At 58.7% G+C, this 25,936-nt stretch overlaps 2 protein-coding genes across 2 annotated transcripts; both read right to left on the bottom strand.

The window, feature by feature from the left end:
- Nucleotides 1-166: 166 nt before the first annotated feature.
- PTGES3 (prostaglandin E synthase 3) lies at nucleotides 167-9,111 on the bottom strand. Its single transcript, XM_040618926.1, has 8 exons — nucleotides 8,797-9,111; nucleotides 3,523-3,636; nucleotides 3,273-3,342; nucleotides 2,907-3,005; nucleotides 2,607-2,696; nucleotides 2,049-2,111; nucleotides 1,584-1,608; nucleotides 167-1,035 (listed from the first exon to the last, which is right to left on the bottom strand). Coding segments are annotated over exons 1-8 (483 nt in total). The 5' UTR covers nucleotides 8,799-9,111; the 3' UTR covers nucleotides 167-1,015.
- Nucleotides 9,112-14,198: 5,087 nt separating this feature from the next.
- NACA (nascent polypeptide associated complex subunit alpha) lies at nucleotides 14,199-25,711 on the bottom strand. The gene is made up of 8 exons (XM_040618897.1): nucleotides 25,580-25,711; nucleotides 24,971-25,042; nucleotides 16,291-16,376; nucleotides 16,088-16,165; nucleotides 15,435-15,581; nucleotides 15,052-15,180; nucleotides 14,581-14,703; nucleotides 14,199-14,327 (listed from the first exon to the last, which is right to left on the bottom strand). Exons 2-8 carry the CDS (start codon nucleotides 25,038-25,040, stop codon nucleotides 14,313-14,315), a joined length of 648 nt encoding a protein of 215 aa, XP_040474831.1. The 5' UTR covers nucleotides 25,041-25,042; nucleotides 25,580-25,711; the 3' UTR covers nucleotides 14,199-14,312.
- Nucleotides 25,712-25,936: the final 225 nt, after the last annotated feature.

The following is a 25,936-nucleotide window of genomic DNA, read 5'->3' as shown; positions in this document are numbered from 1 at the left end:
GGGCCGCCCGCCCCCCACCGCGGGCCCAGCTCAGTCCCGAAGGGCCGTCCGTACCCCCCAGCACCGGTCCAACCCGTTCCACCGCGCCCCAACCCCCCACCCCCACCGTAGGGGAGCCCACCCTGGGCACAGCAATGCACAGGCCCCAGGCAGAAGGAGAGCCAGGGAGTCTTCAACAGTTTATTAGAAAGAATGCAGACATTAAAAAAATCCCAGCTGCTCTGAACATAAATTGAGGTTTTTCAGCCCGGTTATGAGGCGCCCGCACGCCCCCACGGTCTGTCACTCGCTTCCATGCCCACAGTGCAAATACGATTTGGTCTAAACGAACAGATTGACAAGCAACAACGTACAGCCACTCGCACCCCGGACTAGGAGATGTAAAGCTTTAGGGTCAAACGGTACCAGGGGACAGGCTCCAGCCACCTGCGCTGGGTGGGGAGCACGTGATGGGATTGAACACCAAAGGAGGAGAATTTTGTTTCCTTTTCAATACAAACTTTAGTGGAACAGACCTGAAGACACCACAGGAGTACTGCGCCTCGCCAGCCAAATTTTGTGAGCCAATGACAACACCCTTGTTTCAGCCAGTTTTGTTCCCGGTACAAACGTACAATTTCAGGCGGCAGAGAGGGGGGGTGGGGGGGGGTGGGGAAATTGCTCATTTACCACTTGGTGTAAATTCAGGATTCTCCCATTGTAATTACATCTGCTACGAGGCAAGGAGGCTCCGTAAACTTTATTGCAACTGTTCTCTATGGATTGCCTACACCTCAATTGGGTTTTTTTGGAAGTCTGGAAAACGGTTCACACATAACGTTATTGCCTCTCGTGGCTTAAGACCGCCCCGTGCCATAGTACACACCTACCATCGGTGAAGCCATTTAAAATGGACTGAAAATGGGTTAAAAGATGCAGGATCTCCCTTTAGGGCTATCAACTCAGGAATTCTTATCTCGATTATGAAATGTTGTAATGAACTTCTTTCCCCAAACCCTGAAGACGACAGTTTTCCTTACTCCAGATCCGGCATTTCTAAAAAGAAAGAGCAGAGCATTAGCAGGTTTGGGTTGGTTGGTGTTTTTTTTTGTTGTTTTAAAAAAAGAAGCTACCAGGAGCCCCATTATCACAAGGGACACAAGCACAAAGATCCAGCCCTCAATCACGAAGGGCACAGCACCTTCCAAGGCCTCTGACCCCACCCTTGGTTCTTCACAAGGAAGATCCACACGCAGCCACTGCTGCAAGCGCAGAAATCACGCAAGTAGAGCCAGCACCAGGCACTGATGCCCCCCCGCCCAAGCATGTGCCTGCTGCTCTTAAGGCCAAAGCCTCCCCAGGACCACAGCTGGCTGGGAAGGTCAAACTCGTGTTTCATGCTTGTGTGGAAAGGCTTTTGCTAGATTATATAGTGTCACACTGCTCAGGCAGGGCACTGGCATTAGCTCCCAGCTGGGATTCAGTGAGACTAAAAGGACAGAGCATCTCCTGGCTCTGCTCAAGGCTCTCGCTCAGCAAGGAGTGTTCAGCACGCACTTGCACCGTTGCACAGTGCACAGAAAGAAACAAGAACACCGACTTACTTTCATCATCACTGTCTGGTGAGTCCTGGAAAGAAGAAGAAACATTAACTGGAGCAGACTGTGCATGAAGGCACTCTTCCCTCTGTCACCACTAACACAGCAACTGAGCTGCTGCTTCCAAAGCCCAGCGGCAAGTGTGCGCTCTGCCAGAGGATATACCCCAAGGAACCCCAGGTTCCACAGGACATGCTTCACTTGGCCTCACTGGCCAGGCCCACTGTAACCAGCGGTCGCTGTGGAAGGGGCAGACACCAAGCTGTCCAGACACTGCAAGCACTGGCAGCACTGCCGCTGGAGGGAAGGAAGATGACTTTCACAAGTGCCATCATTCATCCAGACAAGGTCTGGTGCTATTTAAGCCTTTGACAGCACTGAATGAGTGCAAGTTTGACTTCAGCAAGCAGCAACGAATGCGCAGGGTGCTGAACCAGCCCTGCACGTATTTACTGCAAACAAAGTACTTACATCATCTGCCCCATCTACTTCTGGCAAGTCTACGTCGTCATCTCCGCCCATGTTATTCATCATCTGTTCCAGAGACATAATAGCCACATTACAGGGGTGAAGCCAACCACACTCTCTACATCAACTAGGGGAGCACTGTAAAAATCTAAAAATAACTTAAAATTGTCATAGTCAACAGCTGCCAGGCCTTTGGACAAATCAGCTGCACCTATGTAGGGATTACAAGGTGAGCATCTGAAAAAAATAATCTGAAGTTAATGGCTTGGCAAACCAACTGGTGCAGAAAGTCAGCACTGTTGTCTACCACAGGATGTATGTTCGCTTCCTATTTAATAGCAAACACAAATGGTCAACTTGGCTGCAGCATGGACGGCCCACAGCACTGGTTAAAGCTGGCAACAACTGTGCCTCGGCAAACCGGCAGAGCCTGCACCGGGACCAGCAGCCAGGAATGCGCCAGGAGGAAGAACGTGACTCTTCCTACAGCGGTCTGTCCCTGCTTGCCAAGACACAGCCCAGAAGGGAACCCCAAACTTCCAGGGACTCATCTTCGCATACCTCAGAAAAGCGATCGAAGTTGGACATGTCTTCATCTGAATCATCTTCCCAATCTTTCCAGTTGTTGAAGTCCACACTGAGCCAGTTGAGCTGCACATCAACACAAGAAGTTATTTAAGGACAAGCGAGTAGCAAGCTGTTACTGACAGAAGGTTAATAAGAAGTACCAATCTGATCAGAAGCAAAGTAAGTGACCCATTAACTGCTACATCATTTAAACATGACCCAAATATTAAACAAAACTAAAACCCAGGGGAGGCAGCAGGCAGTGCTGCCCTGGCCACCAGAGCCCACACCCACCTTTGCCCTCTCTTTTGTTAACCTCGGCCATGCCTGACCAGATTCTCCTTTTCGTAAACAACACAAGATAGATCTGTCTGTTCTTTTATGCTTTGATTCCTGAAAAAGAGCAAATACGCATCAGTACAGTCATCACTAACTTCATCAGGAACTGCTTCTATTACTCCTTTTGTCTTAAGCTACCAACTTATTCTCGGTCCTGAAAAACACCATCCAGAGATGCTTCCATGGATCTGAGTTTAAGCACATTATTACAGTCTAAGAAACGATGTGCCCACAATACCAGAAGCAGCCTGAAGAACGGATGGTATTTTTCAGGATACAGCACTAAGAACAAAGCAAGAGGAGAGTCAAGAGGATACTTACATTTGGATCAATATTATTAAAAAGGTCAATTTCGTTTAAATGTTTAAAGTTATCACTTCCTCCAAGACAACTGTTAAAAGGAAAAAAAAAGGTTGCATTTAGCACAAGACACCTTATAAAATAAATAATAGCTCATTAACAGAACTCTATACTTTGTCAAGTTGTTCTGAAAAACCATCTGATCACCATCAGCACAGCCTTTACGTATCTCCCTGTACCTTTCAGCTTCATTAAGGTCCAAATCACTTACCTGAACGTAAGTTTGGATTTTTCAAAATTTACATTAACATCTTTACTGTCTTCAACGCAAAATTCAATAAAGACATAGTCCCTCCGGTCGTACCACTTCGCAGAAGCGGGCTGCCTGTGAACAGACCATTTAAGAAAAGTTCAAATCAAGTTTTGTACCTTTCATCAAAATACCAGAAAAATATTTTCAAACTCACCCTTCCATGCTACCAGTAAGCTTAACACCGGCTTTCCTTGTGTTTTCTCCCCAAAAGGCAACTTGAGCAGTTTGATTTTTTTTTTATTACAGTTCAGGAAGTTCAACTGAAAGACTCCTTCCTGTTCTTAAAAGCTGCATTATTAGCTTATTATTAATAATCTTTAAAAGGCACTTAAGGCTGAAAAAAGCTTGAATAATAAAGAGATGCAACACATTTAGTGCCTAATGCCCCTAAAAAGCTCATGCCAACATTCCTTGGAGAAGCCATCAGAGCCTGTGAGACTACAGTAAGCGCTACAGCACATCAAGATTATGACAAACTTTTCAAGATGAGCTACCACAGATTATGACACAATTTCGGTCACCTCTAACAGCTACACAGGCAGACTTCATGATGCTTTTTATTATCCAGAGTTAAAACCCCAAAGCCATTGAAAATCCCACTTTTTTGGACGTTGTTACTATTTAAAAAAAATGGATCCTTCCAACAACCTTGCTGCAAGACCCAGCTGAAGTCAGTACAGGTACAGGACTTGAAAAAAAATCACTTTTTTTCTGTTCTGACTTCTTGCTACAACCTTCTACGTACAGACTTTTAACTCCTACACTCTTGAGGATCTTCCTGGTTTTGCACAAGTATCACAAGCAGCGACAGCCTGTCCAGGGCACCAGAAAACGTGCCAGGGCTCCTGACCGGCTGTTGTGTGTTTGCAATTCTACAGCCAGAACTCACCTGCAAAGCTCAAGTGCGGCCATACCCGATCGGCAGGTGAAAGTGACCTGGACCCAGCTCCCCACGCCTGGGACTCCCTCCCCCTGGTTTCAGTTATTCTCCTGGCAACTCAGGCCAAGCCCACAACCAAATGTCTGCATTCCAGGAAAAAGCAAACAGCCACCCAGCGGGAGCTGCTGTTGCTAAGGCACAGAAGACAACGACGGGTGCTTCTCACACTTCAGCTATCTTCCAGAGGTGCAAGACTGAAGCTGGGATTTCACAGCTAACGCCCCTACAGAGAAGACCTCAAAAGACCTACCTGTGAAATGTTCTGGTCACTTACCGTGATGGTTACTGTGACTACACAAAGCTAAACCACACAAGGACACAAAGAAAGCTGATGTTCCGCCCTGTATGTGACTGAGCAGCTTCCCCTTCGTGCACCAAGGAGTGACATTGGGTCTCAGCATTGCACTCTTCACATTACAGCACAATAACCTGACAAACTATAATTACCTTTTCAGAATATGTATTAAGGTGACCATTGCCAAGCCTTCAGAATAGATTGTGACTCACCCGATCATCAATCAATTGAATTCTTGGTGTCAAACTGACATATTTAGCAAAATTACTTACCAAGTGCTGCACCACTCCCCAAAGAAACCCCACTCCCCCACCCCAGGGCTGGCTCCTGTCCTGCTCTGTACACCTGCCTGCAGGATGAACTGAACCAGGACCCAGCCCAGAGCCACCAGCACCACCTTTGAGCTCCATCAGTGCTACCTGTACAAGCACCAGTGCCAGCTCACGGAGAGGCTGGTACAGCAGCAGAAGCAGCCATGACTGCCTCCTCCAGCACTAGCACCTGTTTTAAGTGCAGAAAGCATCTGATCAGAGGCCAGTAACAGAGCATTTAACTTCTGAGAGCACAAAACCTACCTTGTTTCTGAATGCAACCTTTAGTTTCTAGCAAGATACTGTCCCCCCGTGTGAAAACCTAATGCTTTCCCTTGTAGCAGCATTTTTGGGAAATGTTAAGGCATCTCCTTATTCAGGTAAAGCACAGCGATAGCAGAGTAGCAAATTTCTTACTACAGTATTTTTAATTCCTTACTGGACAGAGTTTTCCTCTTCTAAAAGGGAATGAAAGACTCTGAGGAAAAAAGGGGATGAGAAACGACCTGCTCTGCTCCCTCTGTGTGCGCCTCTGCATTTGGGAACTGAGCAGCAGCCATTTCTCACGCTGCTGGAAGACAAAAATCCCTCTGCGTGGAACTTGGTACATGCTCAAGCACACTGTTATCAGAACAGAAATCTCAGTGTCCCTGCCCACGATGATGCAGGGGCTCCTGCTGAATAGCTTTAACACTTCACAAACATTTTCAATGTCAATGGAGATATCTCCAGCCTCCCCAGGGAGCTGCAGGCATTCCTCAGTTTTGCAGCTTTGGTTTGGCCGTGACCTCGGTATCTTTGCCAAGATCAGGGGTCAGAGGCACCAAAAGCTTGTTCACAGCACTTCCAAAAGTCTCACTGAGCTGTCCTAGAGCTGAAGGATACTCACATACATCCAAGCTACAGAAGGGAATGAAAGATCAAAGAAAATGCACTAGAACATCATTCATGTTTCCAACGCTAAAAGCATGCCGCCTCCCCAGATATTTAGTACTTACCACTCTGAACGTGCCTACTGTAATTAAAGCTAGGATGGGGTTGCCTCTTACCCTTTTTATCTGTTTTTCTAATCTCTCATCCTCCCAAAGGGAGGATGGAAACCTTCCTTTGGCTGTCCGTGAAGCGCTTTAGTCAGGACTTACCATTCAAACCAGTAACGCAGGATACATTGGAACTACTAACCAAAGTTACAGATGAGACGGAAGTCGCAGCTCATTTGCGTTGCCTGCCTACACCAAGATTCCTAGGAGACAACCACACATGTGGAAGCCAAGGGTAAGGCGTGCACGTGCTCCGAGCGCTTCAGGGGGATGGTTCCCCTACGCCCACAGAAAGTCTTCTGTTTTCTTACAGGCACCAAGAAACACTGCCAGGACTTCTGAGCACAGTCACTTGTTACACGGAAAGCCTCACGTCTCCTCCTTCTTGCTCAAGCAAACTAATCCCAGGGGACCTCAGCCTTATGCCAACAGCGCCAACCTGAGTACAGGCTTTGGTTATGTATCATCCCCATGTCCTAATGGGATTTAGATTTCTCTGAAACAGAGAAGTTAATTTAAACATGCTTTTACCCATGCAGCAATAAACCACAGCAGACTTGGAGCAGCATACAGCCCAGGGAACCATCACTAGTGTTCCACACTCAGCAAGGATTTCTTCTGTCAAATCTACACTTGCTGCCACCTGTGCATTTGAGTGACTTCCTAAACAGACACAGCTGCCATGCATCTCCATCCAACTGCCTCTTCCATCACATTCAGAAGACAATCATGACAACAGCACCACAGAACAGCTTCTAGAAGCTTCACAGCAGAAATTTCCTGCTACTGGGCAATGTGTGGGCTCAGCTTCACCCAAGCGACCTCCCTGCTTCGCCTGATCCACAGGGGCTCTGTGGTTGGCTGCCCACAATGCCAAGAGCCACCATTTGGCCACAGGCACCCTGGTCTCCAGCTTAACCACAGGCACAGAAGCTGCTCCTTGCACACCATACTCACGAGCTGAATCTTCAGTTCTTAATGTTTGTAGCTCGGTGCGATTCAAGAAGTTTCCAAACCTGTCCTTGCGCTTCCTTGTCCACTCTGCAGACTGTGCCTACTGGAAGCCTGTCTTTGTCTCCTGGAAAGCATCCCAACAATACCTACAGTTTGAGAACACTGGAAAAGCTGTCTGCTGAACAAGACTTTTACCCCCAGACAGCAGTAAGAAATCTGTTCTACAGAAGTAGTTTTGCTTTTATTTATATACTCTGGAAAGGCGCCTTTTTTTTAATTAAAAAATTAGTTTCAGACCATAGGCAATTGTAAGTGGGATGCAGTAGCATTGTAGTTTCAAGATGATGCATTCTACAGACATTAAACATGAAAAACTCCCAACTTTTTTAATGTGCTTCTCGCTTTCAGTCACACTAAGATGAAGCAGCCGCACATTTCAGAGTTTCAGAAGAGCTGCACTGAAGTAAATGCCTCTCTGGGGACAAGGGGGCAAAAAGCAACAGGTGACATCGGCTTTTCCACCGAGTGGTAATGCTTTCCTCAGCACCTGTGGCAGACCAACCTTTCTGACAAAAAAAAGCTTCAGAAAAATATTACCCCCTCCAGTCACTGAAGCCAAATACGGGGAAATCCAGACTGTCAGTGGGCAACGCTGCCATCAAGTTCAGGGGCAGCGCACCCCTTCCTTAACCGCCCGGTTTTGCTCTCAGAACCCCCACTCCGCGAAGTTTGGCTCCTCTTTCACTTGCACGGCTAGAGAACGCTCACGTTGGCTGGAGCTCTGTCACGAGCAGCACACGCTGGTTTTGGGTCACCGAAGCAGCTTCAGTAGAATTACAATGAAGCCAGCTAATTAGGACTCCCCAGCATGGCACGAGCACTGCCTCGGAGCCCGGGTTTCCACTCGGGATATACCGGAGGCCGCACGAGCCACTCTCGGAGAAGGAATCCAGCCGCTCGGCTCCGCTCCCCTCCCGAGCACCCGGGGCTCTGCCCGCTCCCCCGCAGCCGGGAAGCTTCCCGAGCAGGCTCCGGCACCTGCACATGCACCACGGAGGCATCTTTTCACTTTTTTTTTTTTTTAGTGGAGAGCTAAGAGCTTACAGACAGACCAGCATGCCCGTACGTAGCGGGCAGCACCGCGGATTTATTACTTACCGGGAAATGTTCTCAATTTTAGCTACTACCGCGTGCTGGAGGTCAGCGCTGAGCGACCCCTCCAGCCACGCTCAACACCCCCGTTCCGGGCGGCCCCTACACCGGCCGAGGGCCGGGCCCCGGCGAGCCCGCTCCGCCCCGGACCCATTCATTCCGCACGCCCGGGCCCCGCAGCGCGGGGGCGGCAGATCCGTGCCCCGTTCGCTTTAACCGGGGGCAGACACGGGCCAAACCGGCGCCGCTCCAGCCGCCGGGCCGGAGCGCACAGCGACCGCCGGGCCCACCCCTACGGCGGGTGGACACCGGAGCGGGCCCCACGGTGGGGGGACCCCCCCGACCGCGCCGAGCTCCCCCGGGCCGCGGGGACACGCGGGCCGGCCAAGGTCACCACGCGAGCCGGCGGGACCCCACGCCCCCGCTCCCCTCCCGCCTCCCGGCGCGGGGCCGCGTCCCCCGGCGGCCCGGGCCCGCTGAGACCGGGCCGGCCTGGGCCGCCCCGCGCCGCCCTCGCCTCTCCCCAGCCCCAGGCCTCACATGGCGAATGGCGGCGGCTCCGGCTGGCGCTCCTGGCGGGGGACGGGGGAGAGGGGTGGCCAGGCTCCGGGTCCGGCTCTGAGGGGCGGCGGCGGACGGTAGCGGTGAGCGGGCGGGCAGGCAGGGCCGTGACTCCGGCGGCGGCGGCGCTGCGGCGGACTCGGGGCTCGGCGCGGCCTCGCTCCCACAATGCCCCGCGCACTCGGCCCTCGGCGGCGCCCAGCGCTGGTGACGCAGCAAAATACCCGCCGCGCCGCCTCCCGCCGCTGCCCTGCGCATGCGCGGACCCCGCGCGCGGCCCCTGGCGCGCCCCGCCGTCCGCCCCGCCCCGCCCCGCCCGCGCGCCCGCTCCCTCCTCCCTTCTAGCAGCTTCTCGCCGCGCAGGCGCAGTGCGGCCCGGCGGCACGGGGCGGGGCCCGCCGTTGCCGTGGTGACGGGGCAGACCGCCCCCTGCCTTCCCCCGAGGGCTGCCGGGGACGGGGGTCTCCCCTCGGGCCCCCCGCTATGGCTGGGGGTCTTCCTGCAGGTTCCTCACCGGTGTTGGGGGTCTCCCCACGGACCCCTGCCCACAGGGCCCTGCCAGGGCCGGGGGTCTCTCCAGGGGTCCCCCACCGTGGCTGAGGGTCTCACCATGGGCCCCTGCTAGGAACAGGGGTCTCTCTGCAGGGCTGGGAGTCTCCCCCTGGGTCCCCCATCATGGCCGGGCATCCTCCACAGGCCCTTGCTAGGACCAGGGGTCTCTGTGGGTCCCCACCAGGGCCAGGGGTCTCTCCTCAGGGCATTTCCAGGCCCCGCCTCGCCATGGCTGGGGGTCTCCCTGCGGGCCCCTGCCAGGGCTGGCTGTCTCTCCACAGGGCCCTGCTGGGACCAGGGGCCTCTCCATGGGTCCCCACCAGAACTGGGGGTCTCTCCACAGGGCCCTGCTGTGGCTGGGAGTCTCTCCAGGGGTCTCTCCATGGGCCTCTGCCAAGAGCAGGGGTCTCTCTGCAGGGCTGGAAGTCTCCCTGCAGGTCCCCCACCATGGCCAAGGGTCTCTCCATAGGCCCCTGCTGGGACCAGGGGTCTCTGCATGGTCAGGAGTCTCTCTGCAGGTCCCCCACGGTGGCTGAGGGTCTCCCCATGGGGCACTGCCAGGGCTGGGGGTCTCTCCGCAGGGCCGGGGGTCTCCCTGTGTGCTCCACCATGGCTGGGGGGTCTTTCTGTGTGCCCTCACCATGGCTGGGGGTCTCCCCACCATTGTAAAACACCAGAGCTCTCTTAGATACCCATTTTCTTGCTCCAGACAAAGAAATATTTATTACCTAATGAATAAAGAGGGAATAAATGTTGGTAATGTAGCTATTTTCAAGTGCCGTTGGCTAAATTTAGCTACCTACAGGTCTAATAAAGCATCTTAAGAAATACTTTTTTTTTTTTAGTTTTGAGAACTCACCTGTTCCTAGATTCTTTTCTGTAAGTATTTCTTTTGGATCCTAATACAGGCTTCACAATTCTTTAATTTTATTTCACCCAAGTCAGAACTTTTGGGGCTGAAATTATTTAGATGTTGTACTGAAGAATGACAAATGCACGTAACAGATTAAGCTATGGCAGAATATTAGAATGTCGCAAAGCCTACCCTTTTCTTTCAGTTGACAACTTCATTAACAAAATGCATTCTCACTGCCTTTCTGTTACCATTATATTTAACAGATCAACATCCCATGGGTTCAATGTTTTCCAAGACGGCAGGTCACCTAAGCTAGAGTTTTTCAGAAACAACATGTTGCTGCTCACCCTTTCGACACACCGTAACTCTGCTTCCATTCCTAGCAGTAACGTCTTAGTCAAACCTGCTCCACAAATTCGCTCTTACCTGACAGCCACCATGTTCTTAAAGCACTGAACCCGCAGTTCCTAAAGGCCATTAAAAGTTGTTCTCTTAACGTTTGAAGACCCAGGCTACAACAATGAAAACCTCTTATTTTTTCCTAAGTTGACCTACAACTTGGTTCTCTGGTTAGCTCATGGTAGCTGTTCCAAGTACTCAAGTGTATGAAGAAAACCCAAGGCACAGGATTTACAATTTTTCACGATCGAACAGGGCAGACATGAACAACTGGTGCCATCTCGTTCCCCCCCATCGGACACTCCTGCTGGCACATCCTCAGTGATGGGCAGCCGTGGCCGCTGCAGGTGCCGAGGTGGCCGTGCTGAGGTGGCTGTGCCGAGGTGGCCAATGCTGAGGTGGCCGTGCCGAGGTGGCAATCCTTGGGGAGGTGGCCATGCCAAGGTGGCCATTGCTGAGGTGGCCGTGCCGAGGTGGCCGTGCCAAGGTGGCCATCCTTGGGGAGGTGGCCGTGCTGAGGTGGCCAATGCTGAGGTGGCCGTGCCGAGATGGCCGTGCTGAGGTGGCTGTGCTGAGGTGGCCGTGCCGAGGTGGCCGTGCTGAGGTGGCCGTGCTGAGGTGGCTGTGCTGAGGTGGCCGTGCTGAGGTGGCCATCCTTGGGGAGGTGGCCATGCCAAGGTGGCCATTGCTGAGGTGGCCATGCTGAGGTGGCCGTGCCAAGGTGGCCATCCTTGCGGAGGTGGCTGTGCCGAGGTGGCCATGCTGAGGTGGCTGTGCTGAGGTGGCCATGCCAAGGTGGCCGTGCTGAGGTGGCCATCCTTGGGGAGGTGGCCATGCCAAGGTGGCCATTGCTGAGGTGGCCGTGCTGAGGTGGCCATCCTTGCGGAGGTGGCTGTGCCGAGGTGGCCATGCTGAGGTGGCTGTGCCGAGGTGGCCATGCCAAGGTGGCCGTGCCGAGATGGCCGTGCTGAGGTGGCTGTGCCGAGATGGCCGTGCTGAGGTGGCCGTGCTGAGGTGGCTGTGCCGAGGTGGCCGTGCCGAGGTGGCCGTGCCGAGGTGGCCGTGCTGAGGTGGCGTGCTACCTCCCAAAGCCAGAGAAGGAGAGAACGGCCGCCCCAAACAAGCCTTTCAATGGCAGGTCATCTGTCTTTGTGGCCCATCCCAAAGAATCCTTCCTGAAAGGGACAATGCAGAGCAGGGAATCGGGGAAGGTCACTGTCCAGACTGAAGGTGGAGGTGAGCAAAAGGCCTCGGGGTCCCGCAGCCCAGTCCTTGCACAGGGCCCATCACTGGCCTGTCCATGGCTGGACACTGCCCCTGGGCCCATTCCTGGCTGGATACTGTCCCCAGGCCTGTTCCTGGCTGGGTACCATCCCCGGGCCCATTCCTGGATGGATGCTGCCCCTGGGCCCATTCCTGGCTGGGCCCCATCCCTGGTCCTGTTCCCTGCTGGACACCATCCCTAGGCCCATTCCCAGTTGGGCCCCATACCCAGGCCTGTTCCTGGCTGGATACTGCCCCCGGGCCCGTTCCTGGCTGGGCCCCATCCCTGGGCCTGTTCCCACCTGGGCCCCATCCCCAGGCCCGTTCCCAGCTGGGCTCCGGCCCCAGGCCCATTCCTGGCTTGGCTCCATCCCCTGGCCTGTTCTCCCAGCTGGGCCTTGTCCCCAGGCCTGTTCCCTGCTCAGCCCTGTTCCCGGACCCGTTCCTGGCTGAGCCTCATCCCTGGGCCCATTCCTGGCTGGCCCCATCCCTGGGCCTGTTCCCAGCTGGGCCCTGTCCACACACCCATTTCCAGCTGAGCCCCCTCCCCATGCCCGTTCCTGGCCTGGCCCCATCACTGAGCCTGTTCCCAGCTTGGCCCTGTCCCCAGCTGGTCACCATCCCCGGACCTGTTCCCTGCTCAGCCCTGTCTCCAGGCCCATTCCTGGGTGGGCCTCATCCCTGGGCCTGTTCCCAGCCCCATGGGCCATGGGGCCCTGGCTGCTCCCACCGAGCCTGTGCCCGGCAGAGCCCTTCTCCAGCCCACCCTGGGGTCATTTTTATCCTCCCCAGCTGCCCCGAGCCGGCAGGTTTGGGCCCACACCCCTGTGCATGGCAGCAGGTGCTGCCCGCCGGGCCTTCATCCTGCACTGCTGCAGGGCCTGCGCTGTGCCACCATACCAGCCCCGAGCCCCCGGCACCGCTGCAGAGGGGGACACTCGTGCTGGGCCTTCCCCAGAGCACGTGTCTTACCAAAAAAAAAAAAAAAAAAAAAAGGCAGCTTCCCCTGGGAGATGCAGTGATTCAGGCCAAAGGCATCCCAGCTCATCACGAGGGGCACAGACCAGGATCAGGCTCGGGAGTGAGAAGCAGCGTTTGGGAACTGGGAACGCGAAGTGCCCGCCTGCCAGCTGAGCAACTGGATAGTGAAACCCTGGGCCAAATCAAAAGCCAATTCCTGCTCCAGCGGGCAGTCAGGGAACAGCACAGGGAATCGAGCACGGTACTAATGAAAACTCAACTCCGCACCGAGCAGATGGGGCCTCTCCAGGCCTCGTTCCTGCCTGCGGCCTCCGAATTCAACCTCTCAGAGCTGGAAGCTGCTCTGAAATCCCATCGCTGCTCCCTGGGCCAGCAGCTTTCCAGTTTCTTAATTAAAACTGTCAAACACCGCTGCACAAGCCTCCCACTCAATCCCCCCCACTCGGGCTTGCCCATGGCCACCCTCCCTTGCAGCCCCTCGCGCTGCTGCCTCCTGGCAGGTGGGAGCTCTGCCCACCTGCATGGGTGGGCTGCAGGGTAATGGAGGGCTCCCAGCTGGCATCGCCGTTATTTCCTCTTGGGCTTCTCGCTGGCTGCCTGTGCTGCCATGTCACTCATCAGCTTTAATGAGCTGTTCCGAAACCCAGCATTTATGGCACAGGGGAGAAAATTCTGCTAAACGGCAGCAAGATGCCCATTTTCGCAGCTCCAGCCTCTGCATTTCGTGAGACTCAGGGCCGTGGGAGGGTAGACGTCAGCTCACTCCCCTGCGAGTGGGGGGGGAAGATTCCCTCTGCCTGCAAAGAGCGGCTTTCTGGATGAGCAGAGGCTTCCCGAGCGCAGTGCCTTCCACTGCTCAGCCCTGCTGCGCCGCCCCATCCAGCAAAGCAGCAGGTTGCAACAGTGGACCCGAAGCTGGACGAGCCTCAGCCTCCCTTCGGCTCAGGCTGGAAGGTATGCGATGCCCCAGTCCATCCCCACCCCACAGCTGCGGGGAAGTGAGAAGCTCGTGGTCACCAAAGGAACGTCGGGGGGGATGAAGGTGACACCCTGCAGCGGGCTCCTCGCCTCCCATCTGGGACCTCCCGCTGTCTATGGAAGGAGACGGCCTGGGCTGGACCCAGTGTCCCAGGCATGGTGGTGACACTGGGGCTCATGGCCAGCCGACCTCCAGGACAGGAAGGAAATGAGGGAACGGGCAGGTGTTCTTCCGCTGCAGCGGGACGGGACAGGGTATCGGTGCTGAGATCTTCCCGGGAGGAAGGCTCCACCCTGGGACCTTGGCTACCAGGGAGGGGAAGGTAGCAAAGCCAACATGGAGCAGAAAGTGTTTCACCAACAATAAGCCACAACTTTTATTAATTGATAGAAATAGTACAAATTTTAAATTTAGTTGCATTTTACTTTTCTCTGAAACACCAAAAAACGCTCCTCCCTCTGGCAGCTACATCGTCAACTCCTGCAGAGAGAGAAAGGCACGTTAGGAGCCAGCCTTGCCGGCAGCACGGAGCCCCACAGCCCGGCCCCTGACACGCAGAGGAATCCGGCACCACGGCTGCAGGCGGGAGGCACATCCCGTCCCTCAGCTCATGCCCTACGTGCGGCAGCAGCCACATGGGAACTACGTGCTGCACATCTCCCCCCAGGGACATCCCACCGGGAATGGTTCTCCCTCCTCCCCGGGCGCCAGGCCCACCCGGCCAGGCACTCACCATTATAGCGTTTACAATATCGTTACTGTTGTTCTTCAGGGCACGGACTGCCTTTGCTCGGGACACGTTCGCCTGTGACATCACCAGCTCGATGTCTTTCACCTCGACGCCAGTTTCGTCAACCTAAAGGAGACAGAACCCAGGGTTCACGCCAGCCCGACCACGGTTTGTTCCGTGCCTGGCAGAGGGAAATGGGATTGTCTGGACTGGGGCAGCTCCTGCTCAGGCCATGCAGACAGAAGCTGGGAGGCAAGGCCGGGTACTGCCCAGGCCTGGGGACAGTCCCCTGGCAGTGCCTGGGACCAGATCCCCCCAGGGAAGGACCCTGTGCTCTCCTTTTCCCATCATGGTGAAGACACGGATGGAGGGAAGAAAACCATGGGTCTTAACACAAACTCTGGAGGCTTTGCAGCCGGCTCAGCCCCACAGTGAAGTGCCCAGCCCTGCAGAACCAGGCTGGGGAAGGTGTACCTCCTCTTCCTCGCTCTCCTCCTGCACGGTGGGAGTCTGTGTGTTTTCTTGGATGTTTGAAACAGTTTCTCCTTGCACTTTGAACTTTTCGGCAGCTGCCAGCTGGGCTTGCTGGGACAGGTCTTCGATCTGGAGGAGGAAAAGGTGTAAGTGAGGCTGGCCTCGTGCAGAGCAGGATGCCAGCATGCAGGCTCGGCGCGCCGCAGCTGTGCTCCCCACCCTGCAGCAGTGCCAGCACATCAAACAGCTCTGCCGAACAACGCAGCTGGGAAGCTGGCCCTCAACGCCCACCCCGGGTCTGCCCACATCCCTCTGGAGTGGCACAGAGCAGCTGCTGCAAGCACGGATTAACGCAGCTGCCAGACACTCTGCAGTCAGCTCACCTTCGCTTCACCGAAGACTATGTAGGTGTCTGATGCTGGGCTCTTGTATACGTCTGGCTTTGTGATGACGAAGAGGATGTTCTTAGATTTCCGGATGGTGACTCTGGTTACTCCTGTCACCTGGCGAAGGCCCAGTTTAGACATTGCCTGAAAAACATGAGAGAAAAGTAAGCGAGGGAAAGAAGTTACTGAGACAGCCCAGCCTGTGAAAAGATGCATCCACTCATCTGCTCTCCAGAGACCCGGGTCCAACGATCAGTGTGCTCTTGCAAATGAAAATGTGCATTTTACTGCTGTGGAGGAGAAGCAATCCCAGGCTTTTAGCCTGACAATGCAGTGGGAGCCCGGGAGGGAACTCTCCCAGGACTGGCAGGATCTGTAGCACAGCCCTGAGCCCCTCCAGACACAAGGGATTTTGCCCACAGACGGGGTGTCCCCCTGCCCGGGGGCCTGACGAGGACAGAAAGTCATACAAAGCTCTCGGCTCCCCAGCACCCAGCTGCTACTGTACGGGGCAGGAGGGCAGGAGCAGCAGGTGGGGCAAAGGCCCCAGCACTCGAGGATACCGTGCCAGACCCTGAGGCAAACCCCAGCCACCCATGGGCAGGCTGTTCACCGTGTACAGGTTTGGTCCAGCCACCACCCCACCTCACCTTCCGTGCTTTCTTTTCACTCCGGCTCTGTTTTGCTTTGCTGACAGGTTCTTCATCTATTTCAGCTGCTGCTGCAAGCTACAAGAATAGAAAACAAGAGGAACCCGTGACAACCCTGAGGTGGCGATGGACAGCACCAGCAGGGATCCTGCTCTGCTGCTGCTGGGTGCAGGGACGTGGCCAGCGTGCGCCGCCTGCCCTACCTGTGCCTGCTGCGTCGTGGCCTGTGTAGAGTCTTGCTCTTCGAGCTCTGGTACGGATTCATCACTGTCAGACTCTGTTCCAGACCCTACAGAAACAAACACACGTGTCTCTTTCCAGCTCAGGTAGGTCCAGGGGACACAGCAAGATCAAAGAACCGCACTGCTCCAGTGCAGCCCTTGTTGCTGGGGGTTCTGAGTGCCGACACCATTTCCAGCCCGCACGGTCAAGCAGGATCAGGTGGAAGGAGTGCTCTCTGCAACCCCAAACGCCATCAGCAGCAGGGAGCACAAAAGCCTGTTCTGAGCACGCTCACCATGGTGGAAGGGCTGCCAGAGCACCGCAGATGCCTGGACGCTGCCTCCGGAATGCTGAGGCCCCAGGAGACAGCCCCAGCCGCTCCCCCCACTTTGAGGCACCGTGGTGGCCGGCGCGGCAGCGCGGCTGGAGGAGGAGCACAGGGCAGCGCTCCTCAGGCCTGGCACTGACTGGGACTCCCTCTGTTCAGGCAGTGGTGAAGCTGGAGTTGCAGGAGCTCAGACACACAGCATGGAACTGAGACTCGAATCCCCGAGTCCTTGGGGCTTCTGCACCTTTCCGTGACTTTGCTACACGAGGCGATTTGCAATTACCTCGAAAATCCCCACCAGGGAGGGAACAGCATCTTTGGACGCTCAGGTTGGCCTCTGTGCCAGGTCCTGAACGCTGCTGGAGCCGGGGAGGCTCAGAGGGCTGCCAGCTCCTGTGCCACTGCCGCAGTGCCACCATTAGCTTGTGAACCATCGTACAGCCGTGTCCGACCGCGCAGGAGTGAACAAAGCACAGCCGGGTGTCTCCAGCCTTAGAGGAGGCCAGAGGGTGACCACGATGTCCTCTCATGCAGCTGTTACCTGAATTCAGTCCTGTTTCCTTCTCTGGAAAGGGCCTCTGTGCCCACGGCCGTGCAGAGCACGCAGGAGCCCCCGACAAAGCTCTCTGCAGACTGTCGGTGCGTGCCTGGGGGCCCCCAACAGTTCAGCCAGGCGAAGGACTTTCCCCAGTGTGTGGGGACAGGCCCATTTTGGCACTGGCAGTGCCCGTAGCTCCCCTTTGCTAGCAGACAGACACAGGGAACACCACGGTGGATGGCAGACACCCCCCCCCCCCCCCCCCGGGGTACAGGCACGTGGCAGCTCTTCCCAGAGCCTCCGTGTGAAGCCAGCTCAGGCAACAATCGCAGCACCCATGCCTCAAACCACACCGTGCTCCGTGCCTGAAAACACGCATTAGTGACACTGACTCGCTGGCACTGGACCACGCTGAGCCCTGACCTGCCCGATCCCGCGGCCACGGGGCATCTCCCTTCCCCATTCCCCGGCTCACCGGCTGCTCGGGCAGGTTCAGCCCGGTCTGGCACGGTTCAGGCCTGCCTCCACCGCGGCACTTCCACAGACTATTCGTCTAGAGCAACACGCCAAGCGCCCCATCTACGGGTTAGTATCTGGTGGGCAGCCAGTGACACTCCATGCACACGGCAAACCGAGGTGGCAAATACCCTTGTCATTCCTCAGGACAGGCTGCTTAGCCGGAGGAGCAGGGGCCTCAGCGGGGGCCACGGCTGCTCGGGGAGAGAAGTCCACCAGGATGGGCTGCACCGGCAGCTTGGCAGCGGGCAGCTCGGGGGGGATCAGAGGCGGCAGGTCATCATCATCGACGGCAGAGCTGACAGGGGCTGGGGCCTTCGAGGGGGGCTTGGATGGGGGTGGGCGGGGGGATGGCTTGGTGACTTTCCCAGGAGGGGTCTGCTTCTTTGCAGGGGGAGCGCTCGGCACAGAAGAGGCAGCCGAGGGGAGGTTACCTGCCAGGGCAGAGCCAGGAGGGCTGCCCTCTGGCTTCTGGGGAGCAGGGCCTGCACAACTGGCTGATGGCTTTGGGGGGGCACCAGCAAGCCCTGGGGCTGGGGCAGCCGTGCCTGGAGTGGGAGCTGGCGTGCTGGGTGCCAGGGCTGCTGGGGGGGCAGCTGGAGCTGGTGGGGCTGCAGCAGGGCGCTTGGGAGGCGCTTTGGCTGCAGCTGGGGCTGGTGGAGCCACTGGCACTGGAGCAGCAGGGGCAGAGGGAGCATGTGGAGCAGGGCCAGGGCTGCTCTTCAGAGGCTTTTTAGCTGCAGGAGGAGCAGCTGGAGCTGGTGGAGATGCAGGAGCTGGTGTGGCAGGGGCTGAGGGAGCAGCAACAGGGCTCTTGGGAGCTGCTTTGGCTGCAGGAGGAGCAGCTGGAGATGCAGGAGCTGGTGTGGCAGGGGCCGAGGGAGCAGCAACAGGGCTCTTGGGAGCTGCTTTGGCTGCAGGAGGAGCAGCTGGAGCTGGTGGAGATGCAGGAGCTGGTGTGGCAGGGGCCGAGGGAGCAGCAAGAGGGCTCTTGGGAGCTGCTTTGGCTGCAGGAGGAGCAGCTGGAGATGCAGGAGCTGGTGTGGCAGGGGCTGAGGGAGCAGCAACAGGGCTCTTGGGAGCCACACCAGAGCTCTTGGGAGGCTTTTTTGGCTGCAGGGGGGGCACCTGGGGCTGGTGGAGAAGCAGAAGCTGGTGTGGCAGGGGCCGAGGGAGCAGCAACGGGGCCCTTGGGAGCCGCTTTGGCTGTGGAGGGCACAGCTGGAGCTGGTGGAGATGCAGGAGCTGGTGTGGCTGGGGCTGATGGAGCTGCAACAGGGCTCTTGGGAGCTGCTTTGGCTGCAGGAGCAGCTAGAGCTGGTGGAGATGCAGGAGCTGAGGGAGCAGCAACTGGGCTCTTGGGAGCCGCTTTGGCTGCAGGAGCAGCTGGTGGAGATGCAGGAGCTGAGGGAGCAGCAACTGGGCTCTTGGGAGCCACTTTGGCTGCAGGAGCAGCTGGTGGAGATGCAGGAGCCGGTGTGGCAGGGGCCGAGGTAGCAGCAACAGGGCTCTTGGGAGCTGCTTTGGCTGCAGGAGGAGCAGCTGGAGCTGGTGGAGATGCAGGAGCTGGTGTGGCAGGAGCTGAGGGAGCAGCAACAGGGCTCTTGGGAGCTGCTTTGGCTGCGGGAGGAGCAGCTGGAGCTGGTGGAGATGCAGGAGCTGGTGTGGCAGGGGCCGAGGGAGCAGCAACAGGGCTCTTGGGAGCTGCTTTGGCTGCGGGAGGGGTGGCAGGAGCTGCAGGGGCTGCCACTGCTGGGGTGACAGGTGGGGAGCTGGCAGGGACAGAAGGAGCAGAAGGGGCAGTGACCGGGCTCAGAGAAGCCACTTTGACTGCAGGAGGAATGGATGGAGCTTCCACCACCGGTGTGACAGGCGGGGAGCTGGCAGAGGGGGCAGATGCGGTGGGAGGTGACCTTGCTGCAGGAGGGGCAGCTGAAGTTGGCACAGCAGGGACAGAAGGCGTAGATGGGGAAGCAACCAGGCTCACGGGAGCCACTTTGGCTGCAGGAGGGGTGGATGGAGCTGCCACCACCGGTGTGACAGGCGGGGAGCTGGCAGAGGGGTCAGATGTGGCAGTGACAGGGCTCACAGGTGGCAATTTGGCCGCAGGAGGGGCAGCCGGAGCTGGTGGAGCTGGTGTGGCAGGGGCAGAAGGAGCTGACAGGGCAGTGACTGGGCTCATGGGAGCCACTCTGGTTGCAGGAGGGGCGGCCGGAGCTGCCATCGCTGGTGTGACAGGTGGGGAGCTGGAAGGGGCTGAGGGGGCAGCAGGCACAGGAGCTACCGGTGGGGAGACAGGACTCACTGGAGCTGCTTTAGCCAAAGCAGCCATGGCTGCTGCCACTGGTGGCCCTGGGGGAGATGTGGCAGCTCCCAGAGAGGGTTTCGACAGGGCAGGAGCGATGGGAACGGCCACAGCGGCAGGCGCTGCCTGAGGGTCCAGGCTCTCAGGAGGTGTCCTGGCCATGGAGGGAGGGACCGGGTCTCCCAGAGCTGCAGGGGCAGCAGCCGGGGCCACTGGGACAGGGTCCACAGGACAGGTCTGGGCAAGAGAAGGAGCAACTGGAACCAGTGGAGAGACTGGAGCACCAGGGGTCAGGCCCTGTGGGGCAACAGCATTACTCCCAGGAGACATCACAGCTGGCACAAGAGGGGCAGCGGGTGACAACGGGGCCAGGGCCACGGGGGCAGCCAGGAAGCCAGGAGGAGAGATGGCACCGGTCAGGGCTTGGCACTGGGGAGGAGATGGGGGGGGGCAGGGGAGAGCTGGGGGCTGGGGCTTGGGGAGAGGCCGAGGCAGAAGCCAGCAGGGTGGAGGCAGGGCTGCCAGGAGACACTGGTACTGCTGGGGCAGCCAAGACAGGGCACGGAGGGGCTGCCGTGGGAAGAGGGGGAGAGCCCGGGCTCTGGGGACAAGCTGCAGCCTCGGGAGGCGCGGCAGGAGCAGGCAGGAAAGTGGGGGACGCTGGTGGGGGAGATGGTGTCAGGGGAAGGGAAGGGGGCAGGAGGAGAGCAGCCGGGGCTGCCCCGGGGGCCAGGGAAGCGGTGGGGGCTGCGGAGGCTGCTGTGGGGGCAGGGAGAGGGGCCTGGGCTGCAGCTCCCGTGGGGCTCGCGGGGACAGCAGCTTTCACGGGAGAAGTGAGAGCTGTGGGGGGAGAGCCAGGGCTCACGGCAGGGGCGAGGGGGGCCACCGTCACTGTGGCAGGAGCAGCAGCCAGAGCAGGCAACACTGGGGCTGGGAGTCCCGGAGACACTGGGCTAACTGGGGCAGGCCCTGGAGATCCTGGGGCTGCAAAACCCATCGGGGACTGCGGAGCTGGAGGAGGGGAGGTGGTAACTGGGACCTGCAGAGCTGGGGCAGGGAGCTGGGGGGGAAGAGAAAACACGGGGATCGCTGCTGCTGGGACCACAGGGGGGGAAACGGGGGCCGGGGGCCCAGCAGGGACAGGCAGAGTCGCGGCAGGGCTGGGCGGCTCCGCTGGGAGAGCCTGGCCAGCGGGGCCCGGAGATGGAGTCAGAGGTGGGGAATGAGCAGCATGAAGAACAGCTAAAGGAGAGAAACAGAGTGAACCCGTGAGAGCAGGGAGAGAGGGAGGGGAGGCCAGCAGAAGGCAGCGTGCCCAGCACAGCCGGCCCCGTCCTGGCCCTGGCCTTCCCCAGCCTTCGTGCCTGGCCTCTAGGGCAGCAGAGGAACGTCTGCCCGACCCACCAACCCAGCGCAGACCGGGGCGTTCATCCACTTCTAGAAACCGGCACCGATTCTAGAGAGCGCCGTGCCAGCATAAGCCAGCTGGTGGGCACAAGTGACAAATGAAAAAAACCCGCTGCTGGGATCAGCACGGCCACCCCAGGCTTCCCTCTTTAGAGGGAACCCTGGCACGGCACGGGGTGGCACCTGAAACGCCGGGAAGCCCCAGCAGGCCAGGGGCCAGGCTTTGCTGCCAGCTCTACCCTTGGCTCTTCCCTACCCAAAGGGGCTGCCACCACCTCCACGCAGCTCCGGAGGCCTGGCCAGAGCCCCAGCGCTGCTCCCCAGTCTGGGAAATGGCATCCCGGGCTGGCAGGAGCAGGGAGGGCAACAAGGACCCACCCGAGGATAGGAAGGAAAAGTCAAATTTAACACACTGGCATGCATAACTGCTCCAGGAGCGCACTGGCAGCAGGCAGCCCCCTCCCTCCAGCCCCAGTGTGACACAGGCAGCCCCTCCTGGCAGGCACACGCCCTTCAGGGACGAGGACACCAAGACACAGGGGAGCGGCGTGGCTCAACCGCACTGAGGGGACAGGACCCCGAGTCCTGACTCCCACGCAGTGACCAGCGCTCCCCTGTGCAAGCTGTTAGGGTTAATGTAACTGCAACCACCCAGAACAGCAAACTCTGGTTAATGTGGCACACGAGGTGTTAACGAGGAGGGTCCTGAGTACCTGGTGCTGCGACAGGAGCAGTAACAGGGGCTGCGGGAGGAAGGGCAGCTGGAGCTGAGGTGAGAACAACAGTTTGTTAAGACGAGTCCCGCTGAGGGAGGGCACTTGCCATCCAGCTCCCCCAGCACGTGCCTGCCTCCAGCCAGCGCTGGGAGCCCGGTGAGAGCCCGGCGTTCCCGAACGCCAGCTCAGGATCAGAGGGAACCTCTCAGGGGAAAGGGCTGTGAGAGCCAGGGAGAGGAGCGCTTGTCTGACCAGCGTAACCGGCACCACCGCCCGTTGGGAGAGCAGAACCGGCCCAGCCACACACCCGCCCCTCAGCAGCTCCAGCCCCGTGCACGGCACCAACCCCGAACACGAAGGCAGCGTGTCCCGGCAAGTCCGCTGGCAGGGACAGCGAGGGGAGCGCTGCCAGGCCAGCTGCCAAGGAGAAGCCACCGACAGCTGCGGAGCCCAAACCACAGTCAGGTTTGCAGAGACCTCAGCAACATCGAAGGAACGACAGATCTCCTCCTGCTTCCGCACGGGGCACCGGCTCTCACCGCTGCAGCCGCATCCAGCTCTGCACAGGTCACCCGCTGACCTGCGACAGGGGTTCTGCCAGCGATTCCATTGCCCCACCTCTCCCATGCTGCAATTAGGGCTAATCACAGACTCAAGTCCTTGCCTCCCCACCGTGCAAAGCAGCAACATGTGCGGCGTGGAACTCACAGCAGCCTCCTCTGTGGGCAACATCCCTTTCTCTGTCCAAGAACAGCGGCCTGGCCCTGAAAGATGATTCCAACGCCCCGTTTCCCCCGCCTACCCTGAAATGTGGGATGGTGGGAGGAGGCAGGAACCTGCCTGGAGCTGAGCAGCTACTCAATGAGTGCCAGACATCAGTGCCTCGTGCCAACGGGTGCCAGGACAATTCCTGCTCCAGAGAACCTACTGGCGCCTCAAAAAGGAGAAACAAACCCTGCCAAGAGCTGAGCTGGTCCCAAGACCTTTACAGAACAGGCTACTCAGACAACACCCTTTTCTGGAAAGCTCGTTTATCCCTGCCAGCTCCTCCTGTTCCTTTTCCAACTCCACCAACACCTCACCAGCACCGTTTGAGCACATTCCTGTGATAAGCACAATATTTCAATTCACCACTTCTCCACTGACAGCCTTGCCTCACAGGATTGTCAAGAAGCACATATAATTTTTAAGGGATGCTTCAAACAAGCAGGCTGCAGAGCCTTCCGCGGTCTGGCTGCCCACATCCCAAAGCCAAACCCCTCTACTGCTGGATTAGAGACTGCTGCACCCAATCTCACAAGCTTTCCATGGAGCAGCCAACCTCCGAAGAATAAGACTAATGTCAAAGGAAACTGCTTGCGACTCCCACCCACGGGGTGATCTGCACCAGCACCCCCAGCTCCTCTTGTGCTGCCGGATCTCGGAACAGCCGGCTGAGTAGAGGCAAGGCAGATGCGACAGCCGTCGCACCCACACACCCCCTCCACCTGCAGACCTACCTAACGGTTCCCCCGCAGCTGCTCCAGCCTCTGCAGCTGCCCGTGGTGCTGCCCCAGGGCCGGAGAACAGGTCCTGCATTTCCTGCTCAGCACAAGCTGCCCACTGCCGGCTTCTACTGACCTCTGTCTCCTCCATGAAGCTGTCAGTCACTCAAGGGTAGCAGTGCTCAAGAGGAGAAAACATGCCAGTTGTTGCCTGAGACCGTGAGAAAAGCCATTCCGGGAAGGGGGGACACGCTGCTAAGTGCCCCCACGCAAGAATCCCAGCTACGCCTGGAGAGAGACCAAAAGTACAGCAGCTCCCCAGGACCCGAAACCGCAGCTGTCACACTGACAGCTGTCATTCAGCCGCACTGGGCATGGGGGGCCGTCTCCTCCCAGGGGCCTTTCTGCCAGCACCTCCCGACCGGAGGGAAGGTCCCACTTTCCTCGTGTTCCCCAAATCCAAGGCGCCCTTTGGACAGACCCCATCCACCACCGTGCACCACGTGGCTCCCCCAAGCTGGGTGACAACGCCTGGTCACATATTCCCATGGCCTGGAGCAGACGCAGGAAACCTGGGCAGAGCGTTTGCACCGCAGCACCTGGGACACCATCAAGGCAGCTGGGCACCACCTCCTGCCCCACGGTGGGCACAGGAGCCCGCGCTCCCCCGCCTGCGTGTTTCTGAGCTGCCCCGAATCCCTGGGCCGCCCCCCGCCACCAGCACAGCAACACTCCCTGGCCACACTGTGATTCCAACATGGAGCCATGCGTCACCTGCCCAGACCCGACCGGTTCCGGTGTGCAAAGGGATTATTAACGCTTGTAGGCATCTCTGAACGTCCCAGTCACCACACGGCTGCACCTCGACCCAGCTCCAGCCCTCCTCCCACTTGCACCGCTCCAACACCCAAATCCGTACGGGAACATAGGAGCAAGGTACAGAGCGTGCCGATACAACGCTCTCCCTGATAGTTTGGGACACGAGGGCCCACAAATAACGTGACTTTAGCAACAGCGATGTGTTTTGGGGTAGGAAGCTACAGAAGGAACACAATTTCCTTCGGCCCACGACACAACGATGCAGAAGCTGAGAAAGACCCTCAGGCCTTGGTGCAGCCCCCAGCACCCCTGGGGTAACACGGAGCAGAGCACCTGCTGCCACCGGGTCCTCGCCCCCCCGAGGACCCCCAGCCCTGGCTCCGCCGCTCCCGTGTCACCCAAGAACCCACCGGGCAGGGGTGAAACTCGCAGCGTCCGACCTTCCCCCTTAAAAGCGACTGGGGGCCCGGGGGCCCAGGGGCCGTTCCCCCCCCGTAGCACGTTTCGCCCCCTCCCCGAAGCCGCGACATCCCCCCCCCCCGCCTCACCTGTCTCAGCCTGCGGCTGCGGCAACTCCTGCTCCGTGGCCGGGACGGTTTCTGTAGCTTCGCCAGGCATTTCTGGGGAGAGGGAGAACGCACCAGGCCCGGGCTCGCCGGGGCTCCGGACAGCCCCAGGGCGGCCGCCGGTCCCTGGCCCTTCCCACAGCCACCCGCCAGCCGCTGTCTGGGGCACTGAACGCCTCCCGGTACCGGCAGGTCAGGAGGGACAGCTCAGCTGCCCGCTCGGTACCGGACACCCCGGGCCCAACGGGCCCCGAGCGCCGAACAGCACGGGCCGAGCCCGGTCCCACCCGGGGCTGCCAACAGTGCTTCCCCCGCCGGGCTGCGGAGCCGGCCTCCCCCGGGGGCCCGGCCCGCCGCCCCGGCCGCCTCTCCCCTCTCCCCAGAGCGGGCGGCTCCTTCCCGGTGCGCGGCGCCGTCCCCGCCGGCCTTCCCGGCGCGACCATGGCCCCAGCGGCGGCTTCGGCCGGGCCCGCCGCCGCCCTCCCGCCCCCCTCCCGGCCCGGCCGCGGCCCGCGAGCAGCAGGCAGCCCCGGCAGCAGCCTCGGCCCCGGGTGGCGACGGATGGCGGCGGATAACAGCGGCGGGACTCACTGTGCGGGGAGCAGGGCCCAAGATGGCGGCGGAAAGAGACAGAGCGGCTGGAGGCACCACTTCCGGGAGGACGAGCACTTCCGGGGCAAGGGGCAGCGGCCCAGCAGCCCGCCCCGCCCGGAAGGCCGCGCTCCACCGTTCCGGGCCCTGGCCGGGCCGGGCCCTGGGGGCGTGGGACTGGAACCTCCCGGACGCTGACAGGGAACCCCCGGGTGCCAGCAAGGACCCCTGGCTGTGGGGCAGGGACCCTGTAGGTGCCAGCAAGGACCCCCGGTTGTAGGGCAGGGACCCCCCCGGTGCCAGCCGAATCCCCCCGCTGTGGGGCTGGGACCCCGGCCCCCTCCCACCTGGGCGCGT

Source organism: Falco naumanni, chromosome 20 (genome assembly GCF_017639655.2).
Source record: "Falco naumanni isolate bFalNau1 chromosome 20, bFalNau1.pat, whole genome shotgun sequence".
In the NCBI taxonomy this organism is placed as follows: domain Eukaryota; kingdom Metazoa; phylum Chordata; class Aves; order Falconiformes; family Falconidae; genus Falco; species Falco naumanni.
This window is presented reverse-complemented; position numbering and strand designations above follow the sequence as displayed.

Excerpts from the sequence above, each read along its gene's own strand:
- PTGES3 (XM_040618926.1), bottom strand. Across the intron at positions 1,609-2,048 it reads AAGTAGATGGGGCAGATGAT|GACTCACCAGACAGTGATGA; the intron begins GTAAGTACTTTG and ends TCTTCTTTCCAG. Across the intron at positions 1,036-1,583 it reads ACCAGACAGTGATGATGAAA|AAATGCCGGATCTGGAGTAA; the intron begins GTAAGTCGGTGT and ends CTTTCTTTTTAG.
- NACA (XM_040618897.1), bottom strand. The coding sequence starts at position 25,040 with ATGCCTGGCGAAGCTACAGAAACCGTCCCGGCCACGGAGCAGGAGTTG. Across the intron at positions 16,377-24,970 it reads GCAGCCGCAGGCTGAGACAG|GGTCTGGAACAGAGTCTGAC; the intron begins GTGAGGCGGGGG and ends TTGTTTCTGTAG. Across the intron at positions 15,582-16,087 it reads GTGAAAAGAAAGCACGGAAG|GCAATGTCTAAACTGGGCCT; the intron begins GTGAGGTGGGGT and ends CATGTTTTTCAG.